General features: G+C 32.0%; 1 protein-coding gene across 4 annotated transcripts in view; it reads left to right on the top strand.

The window, feature by feature from the left end:
* Nucleotides 1–18,845, top strand: part of LOC106670140 (potassium voltage-gated channel protein Shaw-like) — a 268,915-nt gene that overhangs the window by 94,814 nt on the left and 155,256 nt on the right. For 3 of the 4 annotated variants that reach the window (XM_014400218.2, XM_014400217.2, XM_024230690.1), the window contains 3 exons: nt 7,530–7,755; nt 7,828–7,960; nt 12,518–12,697. In XM_014400218.2, the coding sequence (XP_014255704.1) occupies nt 7,562–7,755; nt 7,828–7,960; nt 12,518–12,697 (507 nt within the window). In that variant the 5' untranslated portion in view covers nt 7,530–7,561. Of the gene's footprint in view, nt 1–6,985; nt 7,048–7,529; nt 7,756–7,827; nt 7,961–12,517; nt 12,698–18,845 lie in introns of those variants that run through there. The other variant, XM_024230691.1, reaches the window with a different exon arrangement.

Genomic DNA, 18,845 nt, shown 5'->3' with positions numbered 1-18,845 from the left:
TATATATATATAGGTTAGTTATGTATATAATAGATGTATATATAACTATTTAAAAAAAATATGTGGTGATTAGTGACCGTTAGTCGATGATTATTCAGAAATCGTGAGATTCGGTCTGGTATGATGTAGGTTTCAGAAAAACATTTTCTTTATCGTGCAACGTTTCGATCTTTATTGAGATCATCTTCAGGGCGTGGGATTTACAAACATTGTTTAAATTTAACAAATACGGTTAAATACGTCGTGGAAAATGTTTTTCCGAAACCTACATCACACCAGACTGCATCTCACGATTTCTGAATAATCATTTTATTATAATTATGTATAATCGTATATAATATATGATTGTAATAGCTACACATATTCACAATTAGTTTTTAAATATTGTAAAATAGTTAATTAGATGCAGCACAAAAAGCAACATACAAAGAAGGCCCTCTTTTTCTTAAAAAAACTATGCAATAAATAGTGGGTTATTTCAAGCTTTTAACTATCAATGTTAGTATGTCGGTTTTCAAAATATTTTACAAATAAAACTTTAACTATTTATTGTATTCAAATTGAACATCAACAAATCATGCTCTTTTTGGAAATCATTAATAAAAAACTAACAGTTTGTAAAACGTTGGAGAAATGAAAGATACATCTGTTAATAATTAAATTTATAACGTATTTCGTAAGACAACTATCATCCAATTTTTCTTAGTTTTATAGACTGGGTACAATAAAAAGCAAGGATTTAGGGCGAAATTGACGAATAAATTAGTAGTATGAGTAAAGAAACTATGTTATATGTTGTACTACATTTTATCTAAAATGCACAAACTAATGCATTTATATTTATCAGTTTCAGCATGTTTCACCTAGTTCGTAAAATGTCAATTTCAAACTAGACAATTGTGAAAAACGTGGCTCAAAACTAAAACATGAGATATATTCATGCCCTCACGTAAAATAAAAGGACGCATTTTATTGTTCGAAAAACATTGCCGAGTCTTAAATATCAGTTGCAATGCGGTGTGTAAATGTGAGGAACCACGAGGCTATTCCACAAAGATAAGCAATTTCTGTTCAAATATTATATTAGGAAGCAATAATGTCGGCCTCCGCCCGACAGATTTTATCGACTTGGAGATTATAAATTTAGATCACTTTTTAAATCCCCGAGTCCTTCTTGATTTAGTTACGTGACTACGGTTTAAAGCATTCTATCCCAGCATGTTAGTCACGGTTTTCTTGATTTACAGGATATGCTTTTCAGCCCTCAAATACACCAAAAGATCCATTTTGATCCGCTTCGTCCCGTTACGACACTACTTTCTTATTATCGATACCTTACCCCAATGTCTAAAATAATAAAAATACGTTTTACTTTGTCCATACAATTTGAATTTGCTTGATGACAGTTATTCCAAGGCGACAAGACGTTTGGAGTTCTTAGAATTCCGAAAATGGCGACGATGTCCGATACCCAAATAATTCCAATAACAGTGGAATGTGTATGATGTTAATTTTTCAATAAATATCCACTGTTTATAAATCTGTATATACCGTGTGTTTTCCAAAATGATGTAAAGATTGTAGGAATTTTCTTTTGCTTCGCATCAATATCTAATTTATCACGACACATCCAGTCACCCCAATATTGAAAAGTTTCCTTTAACACTTTTGTACCTTCTACAAAAACAGAATATGTTATGTTAGAGAATAAATTAAATGCAATAGGGAAACTGTAGCAAGAATAGGCAACCTGGACAGTTCAAACAAATAGAATAATACAATAGAAATATACAAACAGAATCATGAAAAGAAAATCCTTTTTGAGCATATAGCGCTTGTCGTAAACCTCCCATATATATGTTCAATTTATCTATGTTTCTACGTTCTCGTATGAGTGTAAAAATGTATTCCTATTTTACCGTAATAAATATGGAAAAACAATTATATTTATAATTAACAACACATCTCTTACTGCACTTTCTCTCACTTTGTACTCATTCTTCAATTGTTTTATCTATCAATCAATATCTAGAGCCATCCATTTATTTCTCTATCTCTCTACTCTCCAGTTAGATCGCATGTATTTCTCTTATTGTTTTGACCATTGTTTTCTCTTAATCATGATCTCTCAGTCTCTCCCTCATTCTCTCTCTCTCTCTCTCTCACTCTCTCTCTCTCTCTCTCTCTCTCTCTCTCTCTCTCTCTCTCTCTCTCTCTCTCTCTCTCTCTCTCTCTTACACACGCGCGCGCGCTCGTATTAAAAAATATAAAAAATAATTAATTACAAAATCAATAAATAAAAAATAGAAAAATAAAAATTTGTAAAAATTAAATTCGCTAATTTTAGTGGTCCGCTTGACCAATTAATATCATATAATTAATTAAGGTTTTAAGTGGAGATAAAAAAAGTCAGTGTCACGAGCGGGATTCAAACCCATGACCTTCGGCTTGATACGCCGCTACTCTACCACTTGAGCTCAAGCCGAAGGTCGTGGGTTCGAATCCCGCTCGTGACACTGACTTTTTTTATCTCAACTTAAAACCTTAATTAATTAAATGATATTAATTGGTCAAGCGGTCAAATTTGTAATAATAATTAATTATTACATTGTATATATTATTACGATATGTATTATCTGTACTTCGTATGTTATATATATTCTGAAAATTACGGTGAAGAAACTTTTGCAACAAAATCATTTTAAGTGAATTGGATAAAGGCGGGATTTTGCGTAGATAGGAATAGATTACCTAACAAAGTGTAAATGAACGAAAGATTTATACATTAGAAGGGAGATAAATCGTTCAGAAGAGTGAGAAAAACAAGGAGGTACAACACAATCAGAAAAAAATTGGAATGAAAAGAAATTAAATTCTGTTCATGTAATATATTTCGTGCAATTGTAAATACCAGAATTACATACAAATTTATGATTTACTTAATGTTAAAATGAACTTAATCAAGTCATTTTTACCAAATAATATTTGAATATTTCGTATTATCTTTGTGTCTGTTAGTTTTATTTTCTTTTCTGTTTCTTTACTACATAAACATGTGTACAGAAATACACTCTTGAATACATGTACGCCATTTTTCTTTATGGAAAATGGTTAGATTGAATTTCTACGGGATCAGCCAAACTAGAAATTCCCATATTACAATAACCATAAATAGAGTAAGTTACGTCACAAACTTAACGCCCCTTTGTTTCTTCCCCTCTCCTGCGAGGGAGGGTGATATTGAATTCTCCGTACTATCGCTTTTACTATTACGAAAGTTGGAGTTTCCTTCCATAGAAGGATGTCAATTACGAAAAGCCTAAAACGAATTATTTTCCTCTGCAAACATAAAAAAGAAGAAGAAATCCAATTGGAAAAGATTTTATTTTAAAGTGAAGACATTTTTTTCTAGGAGCAGTTGTCCACATAATACATTTATGCCTCCATATTCTAACATTGTCTATACTCTATTATTTTTCAATTTTACACTCCATCAGGTGTTCGATTTTCTTTTTATTACTACACCTCTGGACAGCCATAGAAATACGTCATTGTTTGGAAAAATCAAATCAGAAACGAACTACAAAAATAAAAGTTTTTTTATTATATTGTATTAATTTCAGTTAATTAATCTTTAAGTAAGGCATTGGTTGAGATAAAAAAGTCAGTGTCACGAGCGGTATTCGAACCCACGATATTCGGCTAAATACGCCGCTGCTCTACCACTTGAGCTATCGTGATTCCAAAAGGTGGGATGGGATGAGGAGTTGGTGTCCGAGTGGATCGAAGTCACGATAGCTTAGTAATTATTCTTAAAAGTACCTTAAGATTAATTAATTGAAAAGAATTTATTTGGTCAATCGGACCACGAAACCTAATCGATATTATAATTAATTAAGGTTTTTAGGTGAGATTAAAAAGTCAATGGCACGAGCGGGATTTGAACCCACAATCTTCGGCTTGATACGCCGCTGCTCTACCACTTGAGCTATCGTGACCTCGATCCACTCGGACACTAACTTCCCATCTCAACCGCACCTTTTGAATTTTCCCTCCTTTTTGCCATTTTTCAAATGTCGTGTAATCGGATTGGATTCTCTGAATCTAATCGATATTGTCTTATTTTGTGCATAATTGTATATAGTCTAAAATAAATATTCTAATAACCACAATATTCATTAAACAGATTTACATTATCAGATTCGATTCTACACGTTTAGAATCAATTCGTTCCAAGGAAATGAAATACGGTTTGGTAAGATTAGTAAATGCGATACGTAATATTCAACATGCATCATAAATGCCCACTGTACGATGACATTCAATACGTTAAAATACCACAATGCTATTAAATATGAATTAATGATACAACACGTTTGATGTCGTACACTGACATGTTACATTGCGATAATTTATAGAATTATACAATGTTATAGAATTTTGTAAGATAAAATCACTAGATATATTTCAAACAGTGCAGGTACCATAGGTATGTATATTGTAAGGTTTTACAAATGAAATAGGTTCAAATAGCAAAACGGGTAAGGTTTCCGTATGTGAAATTAATGCAAACTGACTAGAAGAGATGACACAAAGATACTGGTTCTTAGATTTTTGGTGTTAGTGCAACTATTGACATAAGTTGAAAGTTGGTAAAGTGAATATACCAGTTAATTGGTAAAAACGAAGGTCACAAAGTTCGATTCACAAAGTTGTTATTACATTCATCCTTTTCAACCATTTATTAGATCATCTCTGATTCTTCAGATTTGATTGCTCGTAGAAACCGTAACCATATATGCGTGTGCTTATAATTTTTTAAAAGGCATGGTCCTTTTATCCTTACGCTGCTTATTTTATTATAAAACTATATATAATTTCAAAGGTAATTTTTAATCTGAAGGTGCTTATATAATTTGAATAAAACGGCGCTTTAAGCCGACCTTGCGATCGACGTTTTATCAAATATAATGCCCTATTTTTTCGTGCAGTTCGAACATATTTTCAATTCTCAAAAAATGATGCCAAAAACGCAAAAAATTCGTCGATTGAAGTTTTTCTTCATAACTCTATAGGTTCATTTCGTGTAGAAATGTTTGGTGATTAGTGACTGTTAATCGATAATTATTCAGAACAGCATTATAAACATAAAACAGCAATATCGCACTGGCACTCTCAATACGACACGCAAGAATGGCACAATTACACAGAAGACAAATACTTTGAGTGAGGAGAAATACTTTGATTGAATATAAAATATATATTTTGCATTGCATAAATTCACATTTTTCCACATCCTACATGTATTTGTTAAATGTAAACAATGTTTCTAAAACCCACGTTCTGAAGATGATCTCAATAAAGATCGAAACGTTGGCACGATAAAGAAAATGTTTTCCTGAAACCTACATCACACCAGATCTCATCTCACGATTTCTGAATAATTATCGATTAACGGTCACTAACTACCACACATTTATTTAACCAAATTTCTCGAAATTTCCGAGAGAAAATATTTTTTATCAAAAAAAGATTACAGTTATTTTGATAAAATTATTTCGATCATCTTTCACGAGTTTTTTTCTTTCTTTTAATTCAAACGACTGACTTGGAATGTCAATGTTTGTAAATCCCAGTCCCTGAAGATGATCTCAATAAAGATCGAAACGTTGGCACGACAAAGAAAATGTTTTTCTGAAACCTACATCACACCAGACCGCATCTCACGATTTCTGAATAATTATCTATAGTTTCAATTTGTCATATGAGTCACAATTAAAAAGGAAAAAAATTCAAATTTTATTTCAATAAAATGTGAACAGTTATTTGTGTTACTTTTTCTAAATAATAACGATAAATTGAAATTATATTGTACTGAAGAAAAACATCAATTTTTAATTAGTTTTTTGTCTATCAATCTATCACGACAAATTCGATTCTACAGAACCGCCTCCATTTTTGACATGAACCTTAACGCTTCGAATATTGTTAATGAATTATAAAATATAATAGAAAATACTTTTTATTTTTAAACAATTTTTGAGAATTGGAAGGGTCTGCAACCTTTGTGAAAAAATAGGGCATTCTATTTTTAAAAAAAAACTTCGTTCATCAGGTCGGCTTAAATCGCCCTTTTATTCAAATTCTATTAGCACCTGCAAATTGAAAATTACCATTGGAATTATACTTAGTTTATAATAAAATAGGTAACGTAAAAATAAAACTATAAATTTTTATAGTTACTAACTNTAATCCTGTAAACGTAAACAGAATATTTTATATAGATTTTTTTTAATGAAAACTTAAAATCCTGCATTATTTTCCGGACAACCCAATAACTCACCTCTAATCTTTATCAGTCAACTTATCGAACTTGTATTTATTTCGGACCTTATATATTGGATTAAATTACACAAATGTTTATAGAGAGGATGACGAGTACTGTTTTCAACTCTTAGTCTGTAATCAGCATGCATTGAATTTTTAATTGTATCTATTAAATTCACAATTTGTCTTTTACCCTGCAATAAATCCGTTATGTTCAAATGACACTTTTCAGAAAGTTTATTTATACCATTGTACCAAAACAGCTTTCAATTGATTATTTCACTTAAAACTATTTTACGATATCTACTAAGCTTAGACATTTATTTATATAGCATAAATTAAATTTTAGTGTGAACAAAAATATTGGGAAAAGTCCAGATTCTAGATAAATGATGTAAACAGGTGTGTTTGTCGGCAAACTAAAACATTTCTTTATAAAATATTTGAAGGTATTTCCACAATTTCTTAGCTGCGATGACCCCAGACTTGTGCTCCGCACAGTATCGTTCGTCATACGCTGTAAAATTTTTTTTGAAAAAAACGGAATTTTATTATTAAATATTATAAAAACTATAAAAATCCGGCATATTTGGTTTCTAGGAGCAATCACACCTGATGATCGATGATAGATGATCGAGTCGAACGCCTTAACCACATGCCCACATCTGCAGTTTCCTGTATGAAAGTCATATAATTAATTTTATTGCTCAAAACATGAAGGTAAATACCCCTCATAAACGCTTCGTATAATGAGTGTAATTATAGTAATGTTAAAATACACTTATTTTGAACTTAAAAAAGATCCAAACCTCCACGGAAACTTGGTTTATGTGGTGGTTAAAAATCGTTTGTTTACAATGGTTGTTGTAAATGATTGTTAAATTATTTGAATATAATATATTGTAAATATTATATATAGTTGTCATAACTAAGGACCGTTAATGGAGAATCTATGTGGATTCCAGATCTCTTAAATGTTTTATGTTTATTTTAATTTTTCATTAATTTGCCGTGAAGAAAGCGAAATATATACCTCAAAATCTAGAAATAACAACTACTGGGTGATAACTGCATCCTTTCTAACCAAAAGATCAAAAACGTTCTTTGACGGATTCATGTACTTATTGTGGAAATGTACAAATTATTACTACGTATACGTGACTATAATCTCGATATCATAAGCTCTGTTCTTTCTTTTTCAGGTATCGTTTCACTTCGAAAGTGATGAGATGCTATGGACGGCGAGAACAGGATTATATTGAACGTTGGTGGAATTCGATACGAGACTTATAAAGCTACTCTGAAAAAAATCCCAGCCACACGGTTATCTCGTCTCACAGAAGCCCTGGCCAACTATGACCCCCTGCTCAACGAGTATTTTTTCGACAGACACCCCGGTGTTTTTGCCCAAGTGCTCAATTATTACAGGTAAGGTATTACTTTATAAAGTATCCATTTTAATTATGTTAACTTTTTTGTTGTGTTTATGCTTTTTTAAAGGACCGGCAAATTGCATTACCCGACCAATGTTTGCGGACCGCTTTTTGAAGAGGAACTTGAATTCTGGGGCTTGGACTCAAACCAAGTCGAGCCCTGTTGTTGGTCCACTTATAGCATTCATAGAGATACACAGGTATTATTTTAAATATTAAACTTATGTTCTAAAAATTATAAGCAATATTCTTAAATAGCAGGATTTTAAACATTGTTGAATCCATTTCTACTTATTAACGTTTGCATGAAATGGGAGTAAATACATTAAATTCTCAGAAACATTTGCCAATTTTAGCTGAATCAAATTTTTCCACTTGGACTGCCAAGTATGGAATGTACGGGACAACTTCTCACAAGTTATTCAACCAGAATATGGAGAAGGGTAATCCTCGTTTTTAGGTAATAAGAGAAGGTATTTAGAAAAATTATTGAATTGGTAAATAAAAATAGTTTCGTGTTTTTTTACATTATGTCTGATATAATGAACAAAACAACAAATATATGCATTAGAGTTCATTGTCCAATTGGCCAATTAACTTTTTATAATTAATCAATCTTTATGGAAGGTATTGGTTGAAATGAAAAAGTTAATGTCACAAGCGGGATTCGAACCCGCGACCTTCGGCTAAATACGACGCTGCTCTACCACTTGAGCTCTCATGCCTACCTTCCACTCGGACACCAACCGACCATCTCAACCCCCACTTTTTGATTTTCCCTCCTTTTTGCGATTTTTCAAATGTCGTGTAATCTATTCGATTTCGGCGACAAATGAAATGGCCACGCAGGGTGAAGACATACTTTACTTTACTTATTAAATCCATTAAAGTTCGTGGTCCGATTAGTCAATTAACTTTTTTCAATTAATTAATCTTTATGTAAGGTATTGGTTGAGATTAAAAAAAATTGAAAAATGCCAAAAAGTAGGGAAAATTCGAAAGGTGGGTTGGTATGGAAAGTTAGTGCCTGAGTGGATCGAAGTCACGATAGCTAAAGTGGTAGAGCAGCGGCGTACCTAGCACGAAGGTTGTGGGTTCGAATCCCGCTCGTGATTTTTTATCTCAACCAATACCTTACATTCAGATTAATTATTGGGTTGTCCGGAAAATAATGCAGGATTTTGGTATTAAACAAAAAAAAAAGAAACTAGTTACTTTAAAGCAATGTTCTTTAATCAAAATAATTTCCCATACTCTCAATACATTTCTCCCAACGTGTTGGTAACTTNACGTAAACAGAATATTTTATATAGATTTTTTTTAATGAAAACTTAAAATCCTGCATTATTTTCCGGACAACCCGATAATACAAAAAATATATATAATTTTATTGTATTTGAATAATTTATCATAAAAATTTGTGGAATAATGAACACAAAAAATGCAAAGAATGTTAGTTCTTTTTGAATTTTTTCTATCAAATCAAAAATGCGTATTATGATTTTATAAATTGTTTGTCTACTTTCATTTTAATATTAAACGAAGGTTTTGTTCTAACTTTACACAAAAAGATGTTAGCCTACTTGATTCCGCTTTCAAGAAGGATGAAGGCAAAAAATTATAAAACATCGTTCTAGCGAGAAAACGAAGATAAACTGGCACGTGTTCACGAAAGATAAATGCGAAAAAAGGGAAAATCGACCCAACGAAAGTGAGATATTGAAAAGTCAGAAGTTGCCAACTGGAGATGTCAGCCTCATCTTATCGCCTGACGCCAGCTGCACGGCTGACCTTTCTTTCTTGACGGTATCTTTAAAAAAAATTAATAAAGGTATACAGATTTGTAAATGTAATTTAATTTTAAAAAATAATTTCCTCTTGGTAAGTAACTGTTGTATTATTCATGGGATAATTCAAGCATGCGCTGCAGCCAATCCCTATTCATAAAAAATTCTTTTTGACACGTTTTTAAAAAGCATCTCTTAACTGAAAATGCAGTTTACGCAACTCCAAAGATTCCATGGATTTTGCTTTGTGCCGCAACTTACAACGATCCTGGGTTTTTAGACTGAGTGATACGTGTACAGATTACATTGTTACAATCAGGATTCTGACAATGAGGTCTGGCTGACAATTTTCTGGCTTACTTTGCTTACTGAATGTTTGTTATAGTATGTAAAATAGCAGTATTTTGTTTATTTGTTTTTTCAATTATTCCAAATTAGAATATATTCCGTCGTAGGACAATAGTTTTTATTTTAATTAACAGTGAATTTAATACACCAAAAATAATATTTTTATAATCTCGGAATAACCATTTATGCTCATTTAATTGCGACTAAATTTAGATTTTGAAAAAAAAAATTTACCAATCACCATTAATCAACAAAACATTGCTATTTTGCATATTTAAACAAAACATTCTGTAAGGAAAATAGGTCAGAAAATAGTCAAAACTTAACCTCATTGTCTACTTCGTGATTTTAAAAGTTTTAGATAACGACTTTCGTGAAAATTGGTGTAAATTAATTGTTTAACTGATAATTTTGACAACTTGACTGAGATGACTGATATTCAGATAACGATATCTCAAAACTCGGAAAAATTTTCAGGGTCAAAAACTCAACAAATTTAATTAAAAAATATTATATTTAAGGATTTCTAGAGGTGGTAAAACAAAATTTCATATCAGTTTCACGAAAAAAATTACCTAGATAGAAATGACCAAATTTACCTGAAAAATGTTTCATTTTTAGAATTGTTTTGGTTATTGATAAAATTCGACAGCTGTTGCTATACTTTTGTTGCAATCTCTATTAAAAAAGCTGTAAAATGGTGTATTCACATAGTTGATTTGATCAAGTGGAAAGGCGAAATAAAAATATTAATAACGTAAAATTTTAACTTGCAATTTTTTGGCGAAACCATGGCCTATTCACAAGAAGTAGCGTATAATTAATAGTTTGGTTCAAATCCGTGATCTGGTAATACTCTTGTTATTAAAAAAAAGTGGCATTCACGCTGAGTATTTGAATATTTTAGAACAAATTCTATGCTATATTTGAGGATTTTTATTGCACGTGAATCTTGGTTCTAGCTATGATCATCCTCAATCATACTTGCAACATGAGGTCGTTCCGGATCATTAAAATAGCTTAAATTATTATTTTTTAGTTGTAAACCTTCTAATAAAAAATACATCACTTCCTTTTCGTTGGTGAAACGATGTAAATATTTAAGCATTCGATTCTATTACACATTTCAGAAATTCCAATCCCGGAGAAACTTCGCAGATGTTCGGAATGGTGTTTCAAGTTTCCCCCCTTTTTAAGAGCTTACGAAAACTTCCCTCTTACAAACCCTTAAAAAATTCTTAGATAAATCCAAGTACAATGTGTAGAACTAAGCTTGGATCACAGTTGCGAGAATAGACCTAGCAAAAGACCAAAACTTTTGCCGAAATTGGATGGATGAAAGTTTAATAATGACTCGATTTGAGGTGAGAAATGGCAAAAAGGGTAAGGAACTGATTTGGACGAACGCTCGTGTTCTATGTTAAATTGGGCCAATTATTCAAGAATATTAATTGCATATAAAACGGCTCTAAATGCTAACGATTTTTATTTTTAAATATAAAGTAATGTACAGCAAATTTTAATTGTTTCTTTATCTCAGATAAAAAAATGTTCATTAGAAGAAATTTAACATAATAAAATTTAGTGTTTTATGTAATTACATACTAAAATCATTATTGTTTAACCATTTTAAAATGATTTACATTTTTCTAATTATTATAGCTTTATCGCTTCTTTGTAAAAAAACTTTTTTATATAAAAAGTTCAGTATTTTCTTTTGGCATAATAACTTGATTCCATCTAAAAAAGAATTCCGTGAAATCAGCTGGGAAGAGGATTATCCCAGTGACATTAATCAGATAAGAAGTAGCAGTAATCCCGTATAGGGATGAAACCAAGTGTACAAGAGCCGAGTTACTGCCTTTAAGTCTGTTATGTCCAAATGCCTCTGAAAAGTTTTTATTACAACCATTGTCCACCGTGAAAGCGGTTTTGAGCTTTACGGCTCAATTCTATCAAAAACATTCCATTTCTATAATATACAGAAAATCCATTTTAACGACAGGGCAAAAACTAGAGTCCAGATTTTATTGACGCACGGTCAGAAGGATTTTGAAGTATCTAGACGTGGTATAGGCCTGTCGTATAAAATACAACCGGCCCGAAATACAAAATGTTGCCCATTATAAAAATAAAACAAATCATAAAAAGTATACTATACTGTATTTGTTTTGTTAGGATTTACTGTAAAGATTAAAAATTACGACTCTTTTGTGCAAACCTCAAAAGGTCCATTGTTAAAAATTTTATTTGGGATATTTTTTATCATTTTATATCTACATTGTGAACACTGCCTTCCCATACTCATAACCAATGTTGCTGATATTAGGTCAATCCTTTTTATCAGGTATGAACAGCTGCCATGTCCAAGGATTAACGGTGTTGATCGAAAAGCTTTGAATTTAACCACCCCAACATCTCCACATCGTAAAATATTTCACACGTTGTTATCAAAAGCGATTTATATATTACTTTACACATTTTTATAAACTATATCCATATTGTTTTATTTCAGACAAATATAAAAAACTATGTCTTACGTTTGTAATATTTTTAAAATATCTTATAAATAAAGAAAAATCGTTTACATGTGTATTACATTTTTGGTGTTGTTTGTTTCAGACAACATTGGCTATCCTGGACAAGCTGGACATCGACTCGGAACGACCGACAGAAGAGCAGGTGGCCAGGATGTTCGGCTACGAAGAAGACTATCTCGCTGGCAGGCTCACAGCTTGGCAAAGGCTCAAACCAAAAGTTTGGTCATTGTTCGACGAGCCTTATTCATCAGTGGGTGCCAAGGTATTATCCATAATGCAAATCTCATTTCTATTTAGGTGGGAACCCGTGAGTAAGTCTAATCGATCGTTCTTGAACTATTAGTTGCTCGAGCAAGATAATTGTTCTAGACACAATGGTAAATCTTGTATGCGTTATGAGAGTGCTTAAATTTGAAATTCTTTGTTCTTCTATTTAGGAATGGACTAAACCAAAAAATTTGACCCTTCGTGCGATTTTTTCTCTATTTCTTGCGGTATGAGGAAGCAGTAGTTTAGTCATTTCTGATCAATTTCTTTTCCATACCCTAATTACTTTAGACGCGTTTTGCCATCTTCAGTGATGGATCTGAGTCGTTGTAATGAAGTTAGGTCTTTGTTATAAACTTGCGGATGGTGCAGGAGTGTATATATTTTTTATATTTACGGTGTTCTTTTTTTATAATTTTTTAATTAATGGGTTTTTTCGCGTTTGTAAATTTATGATATTTTTTTTAATTTCGGTCAGTCTTTAGTTTTTTGTTTTTGTGTAGCAATTTGAATGGTGAAAACTGTTTGTATATTTTTAAGTTTTTGGGTATGTTAATGTTACATCCATTTTTTACGCTATGTAGAAATTTCATGTTTTTATGTATTAACTATTTGTGATTGGTTACCGTCGGTCATTTTTATCTTTTTAATTAGCTTAGTGTTTTGAATGGTGGAAACGATGTATGTGAACTATTGGAATTTGTATGTTTACTTTTATTGTTTAGTTTTCAATGTACCATTTTAGCATATTTCCAAGTTTCCAAATGACCTTACATATTTTTATATATATTTTATTTCACTTCATATGTGTCCGAATATTTTTCCCTGCGTTCATAATACACTGTAAATGCGGAAAAAAATATTCGGACAAATAGGAAGTAAAATAAAAGATATATATATATATATATATATATATATATATGTAAGGTCATTTTGGAGCAAGCATGAAACTACTACACGCCATATTAAAAATACCAATTTTGTGTAATGGTTTAGTTTTGTTGATGTTTTGACTAAAGATTTATCCAGTTGTGTTTATTGTTTTCCATGCATATTTTATGCCTAATTAGTGAAATATATCTTCGTTTTCTCAAAATGTATTCAAGTGTTCCATTCAATGTACTTTTTTTCTGGTGTCGTTTAATTCATGTGTGTGTGTGTGTGTGTGTGTGTGTGTGTGTGTGTGTGCGTGTGCGTGTGTGTGTGTGTGTCTTTATTATGTTGTAGTAGTGATTGTATTATGTTTTCTTGTTATTCTTTGTAGGTTATTTTTGCGCTATGAGAGTCTGAAATATCTATGATATACAACCATTGATAATTAATTCGAAGATTATAATTAGTACATGACATGAACGTCGTATTGGTTAATATTACTGTAAATATTATAGAAGTAGCTACAAACTTTATAAAATAATAAAACATGTTCTTATTTAATATTATTTATCTAAATATTTATACATTTATTAAATACGATCATACATAATACGTGTGCTAAATTTAGTTACGTACGAAATAGTATAACTATACTTTTTAAAGCCATTTCTATAACAGGTCCATAACTCTTCATAATCGTGAGTTGTGCTTCACACTTCGTTGCTTCCGACTTTCACGTGCCAAGTTCCAGTTATTGTGAAAATCCACTTTTTCATTTTTGTTAGAAAAAAATTGTTAAAACGCGGCTTGTTAATAATTTAAGAGAAATGGGTCGGGAAATATTGACCGAGAAAGAAAGGATATCGTTTTATCTGTCAATATCGAGATTGAAAATTGTTATAGGCACGAGCCAGTTTTTCTTCCAACACTATTCACGGCATGTCGACATCGGCCAGAGGTCCACATTGTCTCCTGGATAATTAAAAGGTTTATTTATGCTTCGAGGGGCGGTCGAAAAACCTGGAACGGATTGGCCAAACAGGCTTGGATTTGACGAGGGGCCCTCTCGATCCGGTTTCCGTTACCCCCTCAATTGTCTAACAACAATTTTTTTTAAACATTTTTATTTTCATAAACCCTATCGGTTTATTTCGTAATAACAGTAATTCCGGGGTTGAACGGAATTGAATTATGATGACGTTTTGTCAAATTGACAAGGAGGGGGTCTGTAAAATGAAAAATCCTGCCCCGATCCCGAGTTAACCGAATGAATATTCAGAGCAATTGGCCTGATAATATTCCGACCGTGGAGTTCTCTTGGTTTTTCCGCCTGTTAAAATCCTTCCCCCCCCCCAGATCCGGGTGGCCGGATTGATTAGTAGATATCCTAAAATGTAAATTTATCCATTTAAGTATGAAATTTATTTACGTAACAGTGTAATTCCAGAGTAAAATGACCAGAATTCACATCAAAAATGACACAAATATAATCTATTTTTTAAACAAAACGAAAAAAATTGTAAAAGAATATTATTTTTAATTGATAATTAAGCCTATTTAATTTATTTACTTAACTAATTAACGTGCAATTTTGTATTAAAAAATTAGGGTTAGGGGAAGAAAATTACAAACTTTTATAAAAACAAACAGTGGATGGTGTTAGTGTACTATTACTAATATGACTAATAATACATTAAGTGTATTAAATCCAAACAAACCAGCATACATTTCCACGCCATTTATTCAAGGCCTATCACATAAATTAAACACATTTCTCTCGTCCGATAACTTCAAAATAGCTTTCAAAAATTATAAAACAATTCAAACACTTTTTTCCAAAATTAAAGATCCCACACCATAACAAATAAATCTGACGTAATCTACAAAATCACTGTTTAAACTGTCCGGCAACTTACATCTGTCATACATCCCAATATCTGGACAAGAGAGTAAAGCAACATATCTATGATTGGAAAAAACCCAAACAAAATCCTACAGCACTCGCTACCCACCATTTTGAACACAAACACAATTTCCACTTCAACAATCCAAAAATATTACACACAGAACAAAATAAACATAAACGTAATTTTTTAGAAATAGTTTACATCAACAGAGATAAACACAGCATCAATTACAGAACAGATACATGTAAACTCAGTCGCAGCTACGCCAATATCATTAATCAAATGCAATAACATACATATATCATCTCATCACATTCCACACATCAAACATTTTTCACATGGTCTAATTTTTCAACAATTTAGATTTCCTTTTCCTATTTCTCCCTTTCTATATAATCCTGAAAGGATAATCTAGCCGAACCATTACCAACGTTTTTTCCCTTTGTCGGCTCTTTTCACCTCAAAGAAGCCGACGCCTTATACAAAAATGACTTTTCTATACCGTCATCCTTCCCCACCACTTCAAAATCCAACGTATATAAACAAAAAACAGCAAAATCTCACTGGCACTTTCGACACGACAAGCAAGAATAGCACAATACACAGAAGACAAACACTTTGAGTGAGTAGAAATACTTTGATTGAATATATAAAAAAATATATTTTGCATTGTATAAATTCACTTTTTTCCACATCCTACTTGTATTTGTTAAATGTAAACAGTGTTTGTAAATCACAGGCTCTGAAGATGATTTCAATAAAGATCGAAACGTTGGCACGAAAAAGAAAATGTTTTTCTGAAACCTACATCACAACAGACCGCATCTCACGATTTCTGAATAATTACGGATTAACGGTCACTAACCACCATACATTTATAACCAAATTTCTAAAAATTTCCGTGAGAAAATTTTTTTGACCAAAATAAGAGTACAGTTATTTTGATAAAATTATTTCGATCATCTTTCACGAGTTTTTTTTTTTAATTCTTGGAATCTACGCAAGACTGAAAAACAAGAAACAAACAGACGTTAAAAATGATTAAAAAGACTACATCACTCACGATCAAAATTATACATTGAAAACAAAATTTTAATTTACAACTCCCAAAGTCTCCAAACAATTCATTCTAAATTTTTTCGCCAAATCATAAACGCTCGTTTTTATAATTTAATCATATTGATAAAAACGATCTGCACAACCCATTTGTACATGACCTCATCATAATCCGCTACAAAAAATTTAATGGACCACAGAGCATCCTCAATTATCTACCAGCGCGACAGTTATCACTTCCAATTCAACCAGAATATCCTCTAAGACGATTGAAACGAAACCACGAGTAAAGATTGATGAGGTTTCAGTGTGAAGGATTGATTGCTGTCACCGGACAACTTCACCTACAAGTGACTATATGAAAATATTTACTTAATACAATATTTGTAACTGTAAATATCAAGTAAATGTAACTTTTTAAAAATGCTATTAAACCTTAAACCAAAAAAATTTGCTGGGTATTAACGGTTTGCATTTTTAAGAAAATATACGGATTTTCTAATAATTCTATTTTAATTGCCTTAATAAAATATATGTAACAATTAATCTGTGTAAATTTTCAAAACTAAACTAAATTAAAATTTGCATACATTCAGATAATATGAAGAAAACGAATTTTTATAAACTTCTTTTTTTTTGTTAGGGGGGGGGGGGTTTACGCTGGCATATTACCAATGAAGTTTTCTATTTTAATTTTACTGACGAGCGGGATCGGCCGACCTGGACCAGGCCCCCGCCGCGCGCCCGCACCCACTCACTCAGCTCAATCATCTTCTAAATTTTAATGTTGAAGATAATCAAAAAGTAACGTTTATCGACTTTAGAAATCTGTAGATTATGTTGACTGCTGCTGGATTGTTGCTTATTAGAACAGATTCTAAGTTTATTGGCTTGGAAACGTTTGGGACTTTGCCCAGATTTTTTAGCAGTTTATCTCTTTCATTTTCGTATTCTGGGCATTCAAAAATTATGTGGGAAGGATCTGAACGTGAAGGGCAATCGCAAGTGGGACAGTTCGTAGACGATGCCAAACCGTTTCTCTTCTTGTAGCTACCCCATATGCCATGATTTGTCTTCAGTCTAAAAATAGTAGAATAGAACTCCTTTGACATTCCTTCTGGGCTATCCCCTTCCGAAAGCCATGGTCGTTTCTTCAGCTCAGGGAACAGAGACGTATAATAATTGCCGACATTTGATGTGTTCTATTTTTCTAACCACAGATTTCTACAAAACTTTTTCAAAACGTTTTCCTGTCATCTTTAGGAATTTTAATGTCAAAGATTGGACCTGATGTTGCAGCCTCCTTTGCAAGTGCGTCCACCGTTTCATTTTGCCATAAGCCGGCAAGCCCTTTCACCCAACACAGTGCCACCCTTTTTCCCATGATTTTTGTCTCTAGCATTTTCCTACAGATTTGGGCAAAAATATAGTTTCTGCATTTATATTCTGGAGTAATGTTATTTAACCTTTCTACAATGCTTCGACAGTCTGTGAGAATACAAAATTTAGAATCACCCAATTTTCGTATTTAATCGAGAGCGCTACCTATCGCAATTAGTTCTGCTGTGTAAACAAACATTGAAGTTGGAAGCGAATGTTGTTCCTTGTATTGATGTTTAGGGTTAAAAAGGGCATAACCTGTTTTGTCATCTATGGAAGAGCAGTCAGTAAATACGTACACATGTTCAGGATATATCTCGTTAATGTCGGCTAGGAATTCTTTTTGAGCAATATGAGGATCGAGCTGGGAATAATAATTAAAAAATGTTGTGTCGAAATTGTTAATTAGTACAATTAATTAAGGTTTTTAGTCGAGATGAAAAAAAGTTAATGGTACGAGCGGGATTCGAACCCACGATCTTCGGCTAGATACGCCGCTGCTCTACCACTTGAGCTATCGTGACCTCGATCCACTCGGCACCAACTTCCCATCTCAACCCCACCCTTTTGAATTTTCCCTCCTTTTTGCCATTGTTTTTCGATCTTTATTGCGATTCATTCATTCAGAGTATAAGATTTATTTTTCATGTAATATATTAATTGGTCAAGCGGACCACGAAATTAATGAATATTAATATTGAAATAGGGCTCAATTAAATGGAATTTAAATAAATAACGATAATAGCTATTATACTAAGAAAAGTTCAGGACACCTTTTCAGGCTTATAAGAATTTTTTCAAGCGACCAGATTTTTATAGTTTTTCTCCACTAATTTCAACCGTTGGGCCCAAAAAATATATCTTCAGCTAGTTGACATATTTTATTATTAACATTTAAGTTTAAGAGTCTAAGAAAACACTGTTTGG

The sequence above is a fragment of the Cimex lectularius genome, unplaced genomic scaffold (assembly GCF_000648675.2).
Source record: "Cimex lectularius strain Harlan isolate CLEC.00 unplaced genomic scaffold, Clec_2.1 scaffold40, whole genome shotgun sequence".
Classification (NCBI taxonomy): domain Eukaryota; kingdom Metazoa; phylum Arthropoda; class Insecta; order Hemiptera; family Cimicidae; genus Cimex; species Cimex lectularius.
The sequence above is the reverse complement of the archived record's forward strand: the minus strand, read 5'-3'. Positions and strand labels throughout refer to the sequence as shown.